General features: G+C 42.0%; 1 protein-coding gene across 1 annotated transcript; it reads right to left on the bottom strand.

Annotated features, from left to right (window-relative positions):
- Window positions 1-2047: 2047 nt before the first annotated feature.
- LOC119334037 (uncharacterized PE-PGRS family protein PE_PGRS54-like) lies at window positions 2048-3077 on the bottom strand. The gene is made up of 3 exons (XM_037606711.1): window positions 2952-3077; window positions 2798-2878; window positions 2048-2707 (listed from the first exon to the last, which is right to left on the bottom strand). The coding sequence occupies exons 1-3, from the start codon at window positions 3075-3077 to the stop codon at window positions 2048-2050; spliced, it is 867 nt and encodes a 288-aa protein (XP_037462608.1).
- Between the last annotated feature and the right edge of the window lie 6655 nt (window positions 3078-9732).

Genomic DNA, 9732 nt, shown 5'->3' with positions numbered 1-9732 from the left:
CTACGGAATACGTTAGCAGATTAGATTTGTGTAAATATTATTCTGTCTATGGCAATATGTGGAAACTTATTTTGCAGAGCCAGACACTACCTTTGTGTTCAAAATCTTCTATGAAGTACTTGGAGGAGGAACCCGCCTTGCAATGCCGAAGACAATCTGTGCGCCGGACTCGTCGTCATTGAAGCCTGGTTCAGGGGCTACTGAGGGAGTCCTAGATTAGGGGGTGTCCGGATGGCCGGACTATACCTTTGGCCGGACTCCTGGACTATGAAGATACAAGATTGAAGACTTCGTCCCGTGTCCGGAATGGACTTTCCTTGGCGTGGAAGGCAAGCTTGGCGATACGGGTATGTAGATCTCCTACCATTGTAACCGACTCTGTGTAACCCTAGCCCTCTCCGGTGTCTATATAAACCGGAGAGTTTTAGTCCGTAGGATGAACAACAATCATACCATAGGCTAGCTTCTAGGGTTTGGCCTCTCTGGTCTCGTGGTAGATCTACTCTTGTACTACCCATATCATCAATATTAATCAAGCAGGATGTAGGGTTTTACCTTCATCAAGAGGGCCCAAACCTGGGTAAAACATCGTGTCCCCTGCCTCCTGTTACCATCTGGCCTAGACGCATAGTTCGGGACCCCCTACCCGAGATCCGCCGGTTTTGACACCGACAGCAGCTATGTCATTTAACTTAGTAAGATGTGCCACAACAGTTTCAGATTCATAGCCATCAAACGGATTAGATTCCACCAAAGTAATTATATCAGGATCAACAAAGAATTCATAATCCTTATCAGGAACACAGATAAGTGAAGTCGCATAAGCAGGGTCGGGTTTCATTTTATCTCTAAGTGATTCTTTTTCCATTTAACTAATAACCTCTTAAGCTCATATCTATCTTTGCAAGCTAGAATAGCGGCAGAAGATTCCATATCAAAAAAGATAGCCCTCAGGAATAACAGGCATATTTTCATTATCACTATCATCATCTATTCAGATTCAATAATTTCTTTTTGAGTTAAATACACCTACAGTACACGAACTTGCACTGCGAGAACACTTTCATACAAAAACTTGAAAATTGAGACAAATGGGTCACTAGACTTGCTTTGCGGGAACAAAATCACACAAATCGAGTCCGAAACGGCCACATAGGACGCCACGTCGGTTGTAGCGACTTGCACGTTCCAGGAGGAATATTTCCAAAAACGTCCCTATTATATGTTGAAATAACAAACTGAAACTAGCACTAGTAGTTAACTGAAACTCTAACTGATAGTCTGAAACTAGCACCTGTAGACACATGCACTTAACTGGAGACGCCCCCTGATTCCTGCAGCATGGAAGTTGAGCCGCCAAAGTCACCTATGTGTACGTGCGTACTCCAGGGCTGTAACTACGTCGTGCTCGATCTAGCTTCGTACTCCAGTCAAAAGTCAGAAACACTACTCCGGCGTCCTGCTTCTGCGGCCGCTGCGCGGTGTCGTCGGCGATGTTTTGCATGCCGCGAGCTAGGACCTACTCGTCGTGGCGGAGCTCTAAATCGCAGATCTTGGGTTCCGACTCCCAGGTCCCATTTTTTCAACTTTTTTAGCAGGACACCTCTGTATGTGTTCTGAACCTGTACTTTCTAAACCTGCAAACAACTATGTTTGCTCTGTTTTTCATGCACATGCTCTATTTTCAAATGGACAAAATTTTAGTTGTTTCATGAATTTCAAAATTTACTTCAGGATTAGAAAAATTCAGAACATTACCTACCTAAAAAAGAAAAAAGAAACACTCAGAGCATGTCGGCTAAGATAGAAACCTTCAGAACATGCCGGCTGACAAACATAGATGACATAATGCAAATTTGATTCAGAACATAGCAAAGTTCAGAACATGCATATATGCATTTTGAACATAGCAGGTCCATAACATAGCAGTACCAATGCAGCAACATTCAGGTTTTTAGAACCTTACAAAATAAAGTACCTACAAAGTTCAGACATGAACTACGACATGATTAGCTAGTTCATCGATGAAATTTGCTAACATCCCACTTTAGAAAGGACCCGTAGGCGCATTTTGGGTCACAATGATCTCTTCTCGAGCATTGAGGTCAGGGATTGCAGCAGCATTTAGGTCTGGAACAGATGCATCTCTCCTTTCTCCATGTTCTCCAAGCAAAAGATAGCACCAGCCCCTTCCACCAACTGTTCCACCACTTCCATCAGCACCACCTCCTCTTCCAACAGCATTTCCTCCACCTTGTGCAGCATTAGCTTCCCCTCTTCCAGCACCACTTCGTCCACCTCTTGTAGAATTTGTTCCCCCTCTTCCAACAGCATTTGCTCCTCCTATTGTTGCATTTCCTCCACCTAGTGTAGCATTTTCTCCCTTTCTTGCACCACCACTTCGGCCACCTCTTGCAGCTATTGAACCTCCTCTTGTTGCATTGTTGGGCCCTCTTGCACAATTGCTTCCATCACCTGGGTATGTGCTAGTACCTGCTTTCTGTCTCTTGTTTTTTCCTCTGCTTGTAGCACCAATGGTTTCTTCATCATCTAGTGGCCTCCCTTTGCCTTTTCCCCTATTCCTTCCTCTGGTTGTAGCAGTAGTAATTGTTCTTCTCTCAGGAATGGAGTCCCTGGCATCAGCAACAAATCTAGATATATCTGGCAAAGGACCAGGTGGTTTGACATTTGAAACATGGATTCTCTCCTAATGAAAATTTAGACATAGCATTCATAAGTCATTATAAATAATTAAATGGATATGAGAACATATGAAGCAGTGTATAGCTATTTTCACCTCTTGCCTCATTATATGTACCATTCTGAAAGGCACATGCATAGGATCTAGCCTTGTGTCCTCCATATGTGTCCTGATGTCCTGAAATATAGTATGGTGTGAATAATGACACTAACACTTATGAACTTCTATGTCCTGAAATTACATGTCTTACATTTAAAATGGAAGGATCTTCTATTTCTTCTTCCATCTCATTTGCTTCCCTCTCACTCTCCCTCTCCATGAATTTCTGATGGCCCTTCTTGTTGTGATCTGCTTTTCCACAAATTGAACAATGCATGCTCACACCATTCTTGTTCAGTGCAATGCTGCCATCCTTCTAAAGCTTTTCTTCAGGTGTTTTTTTCCTGTTCTTTGGTGGCCTTCCCATCTTTTTCTTGTAAATCGGTGGATGGACAATTCCATTAACTTGCTCCCAGTGAGCCCTATCTCTCATAGGCATTATATTGTGCCCATATGCTAGCAGGTATGTCTCTATTGTGTAGCACTTGTGAACCATTTCTTCTGGATCTATCCTCTCTTCCCTAAAGCACGCAATAGAGTGGCTGCAAGGAATGCCACTAAGTTGCCATCTTTTGCAATCACATGTCCTTGCTGGAATATCCACAAGGTATGTAAAGTTTCTTGATATCACAGAATATACTCCCAAACCAGAGTGACTAGGAAAACAACTTGTAGACAGTTCTATCTCCTTCTCTAATTTTTTCTTGATCTTTGGGCATATCCTACCAGTCCATTTGTTTCTTGCCTCTCTCTGCTTGCTCTCATGTCTAGCAGTAATCTTACCCTTTATACATTCCATCATTGAAATCACAGGGAACTCCCTTGCTTCCAATATGTAGCTGCAATGCATTGCAAATAAATGATTAATTGTCTGCATAATACAATGCAAATCAATAGAAAGCACAGTACTGCAATTTACCTATTGTACACTTCTGACATATTGTTCAATAGGATGTCACATTTGGGGAAATCACTGAAAAATGCTTTCACCCATTGGTTTTTAGGTTTATTCTCCAACCAAGCAACGGCACTAGGGCAGTCCTCTCTCATTGCTTCTCTGTTCAACATCCACTTTGTGATATTTGTTGATCTTGCAATTGCCCACAAATGGTTTTTCAATGTCTCTCCTTTGAAATGCATATGAAAGTTTTGATATAAATGTCTAACACAAAATCTGTGCTCTGAGTCTGGAAACACCTTTCCAACTGCATTTATTAAGCCCTAGAGAAGTGCACAGTTGTAAGTACTAAGATTTGTTATAATGCAGAAATTAATACACTGAAAACAACATTTTAGTGGTGAACAAAATACCTTTTGTTTGTCACTCATTATAGTGAATGGGGAGGTGTTCACTATGTTCAAGTCATGCTTTAATGTAGTGAGAAACCACTCCCAGGAGAATTTTGATTCTACTTCAACCATTCCCATTGCAATGGGATAAATGCAGTCGTTTGGGTCTATGCCAACAGCAGTAAGTAACTGGCCTTTGTACCTACTTTTCAAGTGGCATCCATCGATAAAAATGATGGGCCTACATCCATTTAAGAAACCTCTCTTGCAAGCATCATATGACCAATACAATGATGACAAATGATCCTTTGGGTCCTCATTTTCATTCTCCTCAACAAGAGTTGTGCTAACAAGGAAGGTACTGCCAGGATTGCTCTTCCTCAGCTCTTTACCATAATTCCATAGCTGTTGATACTGAGCTGCTTCATCTCCATGTATCAAATCAAGTGCAGCTCTCCTTGCCCTTCCTAATTTGACTTTATGAGGTCTGACCTTGAATTCTCTCTGAACTTTGTTACCAAAGGTCACCAAGTCCATCTTTTGGTTGTCTCTGAACTCCTCAATGAACTTACCGGTAAGAAATTTAACTGACAAAAACTTTGCATCCCAAGATTTCTGACATGTGTGATTGCAATTGTATCTCTTAATTACAATGCTTCCTGTTCTGTTGTCCTTAGACGCCTTCAAAAGCCAGGGGCATCCAACAGAGCAAGATGCATTCAACCTCGTTGCTTCATTTCTTCCTTTGTTAATCTTAACCCTGTTTCTCACACTGTATGCAACCAAAGCAGCTCTGAGCTCTTTCATTTCACCATACACTTGTCCAACTCTGAAAATTGGATTATTTAGGTCCACCTCTAGATTAAATGCCTTGAAAGAGTACTTCAACCTTTCTAGCTCTTTCTTAGACAAGTTTAGATCATCATCATCTTCCACTAGATCTTCATCATCTATGTATTCCTTCTGCTCATTGTGGTCATTCACACTCTCATCAACATTTTGAACAAATAGATCATCATCCCCATCAGGAACATCATAATCACTTTCATAAAAATCTTCATCTGTGCCACTGTCCTCTCCATGCTCTTCCTCTGATCCATCTGAATGCTCATCCTCTGCTCCATCTTCATGCTCATCCTCTGATGCCTCTACATGCTCGTCCTCTACTCTCTCTCCATGCTCATCCTCTGTTGTCTCTCCATGCCCTTTCTCGGCTTCCTCTTCATGTTCTCGATGGACATAACTATGTGGTTCTACTTCATTCACCAGCATCATACATGAACTAGTGCTCCCAGAAGTGCCTTCTCCGGGCCTAAATCCACTTGGCATTTTCCTTTGAGTCATTACCCTTGGCAGCTCAAGGCAGCCTCTATATATGAGATTATCCCATTCTGATTTCACATGATTTCTCTCATCTACTATAACATGCAAACTTCTGTTTTCTCTGCCCGCCCTTGCCATTGAAGCAATTGCTTCTTCATTATCTAAACAAACCATGCCATCTAGGATGTCCTTCCCAGGCAATAACCAATACACTTGTAGCTCAGGACTAGTAATGTCATATCCCAAATGCTGCAATATGCAATTAATCACATCCCTAGACCATGTGTTCGCATCACAATTGTCATACTCCTCTTGAGTGCTTCCCCAAAATGTCCTTCTATCATCCAGCCCACAAAACATGCCATTGTGTTCAAACACCGCTGTAAAGAAATTGGATTTTTCTCCTGCAAGTAGAAGTACACGATTGTTACGTGTCACGGAAAATGCTAACTGTTGTTAATGAATATGCATATCATGTACTGAAAAATGGTTTGCAACAGCACTTCCAAATATGCCCCTAACCATATATCAAGCATTGTTTATGAACATAAATACAAAACTACAGTACACTAATTTTTGCCACTCAATTCTGAACCTATATCAATTCTGAAACTGCAGTACAGTATATCACATTTCTGAAACTAATTTGAATCTATAAGGTTTCTGAACCCATATTCTTCTTTACCGTACTATATTAACAGCAAATCTGAACCCCATGCTTAACACCACATGCAACATATATTTTTGATCAAAACAGGGGACACCACAATACATGAAAACACACTACATCTATGCCAAATCTGATCAAACACTAAATCTTAACCACACGCCCCCCAAAACTCCACAAAAACCAAAGAGTTTCATCTATGTCGTGGCCACAAATACCGAGGATCACACCTGATCAAAACCCTAGCAGAACATGACCAAAGAGGGGAGCAGAGAGCGGGACAACTTGATTTCCTACCGTAGTCTGGAGGAAATTCGCCTATGCCTCGAGGACGTGGCTCCATCCAGCGTGATCGCCACGGCGAGGGCGATGCGGAGGAGATGAACCGGCCACAGCGATGCGGAATAGGAGACAAACAGGCCATGAAGATGAAGAGCGAAGGGGTTTGGATAGGGTTACTAGTGCCAACGCGACTTTTGGCATAAGTACAGGGTTATCCATAATTTTTTTTCCTGCTCAATCTCAATCAGGACTGCGGGTTCAATGTTTACATTATTAGGGAGGTTTCTACAAACTAACCAGCCACCAACTCGTGCTCCCCTGCCGACGTGGCACGCCACGTGGTCGTTTCGGACTAATTTGTATGATTTTGTTCCCGCAAAGCAAGTTTAGTGACCCATTTGTCTCAATTTTCAACTTTTGGATGAAAGTGTTCCCGCAGTGCAAGTTCATGTACTATAGGTGTATTTAACTCTTTCTTTTTCTCTAGACCTAGCAATTTGTTCATCAAGAAATTCACCAAGGGGCACAGTAGTATCATGCATAGAAGAAGTGGCATCATTAATAACATGCGACATATCAGAACGAATAGCAGAAGCAGGTGTAGGTGTCGCAAACTTACTCATAACATAAGGTGAATCAAGTGCAGAGCTAGATGGCAGTTCCTTACCTCCCCTCGTAGTTGAGGGATAGATCTTGGTTTTTGGATCTCTCAAGTTCTTCATAGTGATAATCAGATATAAATCCCAAGTGACTCAAAGAATAGAGCTATGCTCCCCGGCAATGGCGCCAGAAATTAGTCTTGATAACCCACAAGTATAGGGGATCGCAACAGCTTTCGGGGGTAGAGTATTCAACCCAAATTTATTGATTCGATACAAGGGGAGCCCAAGAATATTCTCAAGTATTAGCAGCTGAGTTGTCAATTCAACCACACTTGGAAACTTAGTATCTGCAGCAAAGTGTTTAGTAGCACAGTAATATGATAGTGGTGGTAGCGGCAACAAAAGTAAAGACAGCAAAAGTAATATTTTTGGTATTTTGTAGTGATTGTAACAGTAGCAACGGGAAAGTAAATAAGCGTAAACCAGTATATAGAAAACTCGTAGGCACCGGATCAGTGATGGATAATTATGTCGGATGTGGTTCATCATGTAACAGTCATAACATAGGGTGACACAGAACTAGCTCCAATTCATCAATGTAATGTAGGCTTGTATTCCGTATATAGTCATACGTGCTTATGGAAAAGAACTTGCGTGACATCTTTTGTCCTACCCTCCCGTGGCAGTGGGGTCCTATTGGAAACTAAGGGATATTAAGGCCTCCTTTTAATAGAGAACCAGAACAAAGCATTAGCACATAGTGAATACATGAACTCCTCAAACTATGGTCATCACCGGGAGTGGTCCCGATTATTGTCACTTCGGGGTTGCCGGATCATAACACATGGTAGGTGACTATAGACTTGCAAGATAGGATCAAGAACTCACATATATTCATGAAAACATAATAGGTTCAGATTTGAAATCATGGCACTCGGGCCCTAGTGAAAAGCATTAAGCATAGCAAAGTCATAACAACATCAATCTCAGAACATAGTGGATACTAGGGATCAAACCCTAACAAAACTAACTCGATTACATGATAAATCTCATCCAACCCATCACTGTCCAGCAAGCCTATGATGGAATTACTCACGCACGGCGGTGAGCATCATGAAATAGGTGATGGAGGATGGTTGATGATGACGACGGCGACGAATCCCCCTCCCCGGAGCCCCGAACGGACTCCAGATCAGCCCCCTCGAGAGGTTTTAGGGCTTGGCAGCGGCTCTATATCGTAAAACGCGATGATTTCTTCTCTCTGATTTTTTCTCTCCGAAAGCAAATATATAGAGTTGGAGTTGGCATCGGAGGGCATCCAGGGGGCCCACGAGGTAGGCGGCGCGCCCTAGGGGGACGCCCCCCACCCTCGTGAGAAGGGTGTGGGCCCCCTAGTCTTCATCTTTGGCGAGGATTTTTTTTATTTTTTTCTAAGATGTTCCGTGGAGTTTCAGGTCATTCCGAGAATATTTGTTTTCTGCACATAAAACAACATCATGGCAATTCTGCTGAAAACATCGTTAGTCCGGGTTAGTTCCATTAAAATCATACAAGTTCGAGTCCAAAACAAGGGAAAAAGTGTTTGGAAAAGTAGATACGATGGAGACGTATCAATGACTACTCGATAGTTTAGTGTGCCATGCTTTACGGCTTACAACCGGGACTTCAACGATGTTTTGAACGTCATGGAGCATATGAGATGTTCCAGGAGTTGAAGTTAATATTTCAAGCAAATGCCTGGATTGAGAGATATGAAGTCTCCAATAAGTTCTATAGCTGCAAGATGGAGGAGAATAGTTCTGTCAGAGAACATATACTCAAAATGTCTGGGTATCATAATCACTTGACTCAACTGGGAGTTAATCTTCCTGTTGATAGTGTCATTGACAGAGTTCTTCAATCACTGCCACCAAGCTACAAAAGCTTCGTGATGAACTATAATATGGAAGGGATGAACAAGACAATTCCCGAGCTCTTCGCAATGCTAAAGGCAGCAGAGGTAGAAATCAAGAAGGAGCATCAAGTGTTGATGGTCAACAAGACCACCAGTTTCAAGAAAAAAGGGCAAAGGGAAGAAGAAGGGGAACTTCAAGAAGAACAGCAAACAAGTTGCTGCTCAGGAGAAGAAACCCAAGTCTGGACCTAAGCCTGAGACTGAGTGCTTCTACTACAAACAGACTGGTCACTTGAAGCGGAACTGCCCCAAGTATTTGGCGGATAAGAAGGATGGCAAGGTGAACAAAGGTATATGTGATATACATGTTATTGATGTCTACCTTACCAGAGCTCGAAGTAGCACCTGGGTATTTGATACTGGTTCTATTGCTAATATTTGCAACTCGAAACACGGACTACGGATTAAGCGAAGTGGCTAAGGACGAGGTGATGATGCGCGTGGGAAATGGTTCCAAAGTCGATGTGATCGCCGCCGGCACGCTACCTCTACATCTACCTTCGGGATTAGTTTTAGACCTAAATAATTGTTATTTGGTGCCAGTGTTAAGCATGAACGTTATATCTGGATCTTGTTTGATGCAAGACGGTTATTCATTTAAATCTGAGAATAATGGTTGTTCTATTTATATGAGTAATATCTTTTATGGTCATGCACCCTTAGAGAGTGGTCTATTTTTGTTGAATCTCGATAGTAGTGATACACATATTCATAAAATTGAAGCCAAAAGATGCAGAGTTGATAATGATAGTGCAACTTATTTGTGGCACTGCCATTTGGGTCATATTGGTATAAAGCGCATGAAGAAACTCCA

Source organism: Triticum dicoccoides, chromosome 7A (genome assembly GCF_002162155.2).
Source record: "Triticum dicoccoides isolate Atlit2015 ecotype Zavitan chromosome 7A, WEW_v2.0, whole genome shotgun sequence".
Classification (NCBI taxonomy): domain Eukaryota; kingdom Viridiplantae; phylum Streptophyta; class Magnoliopsida; order Poales; family Poaceae; genus Triticum; species Triticum dicoccoides.
The sequence above is the reverse complement of the archived record's forward strand: the minus strand, read 5'-3'. Positions and strand labels throughout refer to the sequence as shown.

Coding starts and splice junctions, on each gene's coding strand:
- LOC119334037 (XM_037606711.1), bottom strand. CDS start 3,077: ATGCATTGTTCAATTTGTGGAAAAGCAGATCACAACAAGAAGGGCCAT. Junction 2,879..2,951: donor AAGATCCTTCCATTTTAAAT/GTAAGACATGTA, acceptor ACTATATTTCAG/GACATCAGGACACATATGGA. Junction 2,708..2,797: donor TACATATAATGAGGCAAGAG/GTGAAAATAGCT, acceptor AATTTTCATTAG/GAGAGAATCCATGTTTCAAA.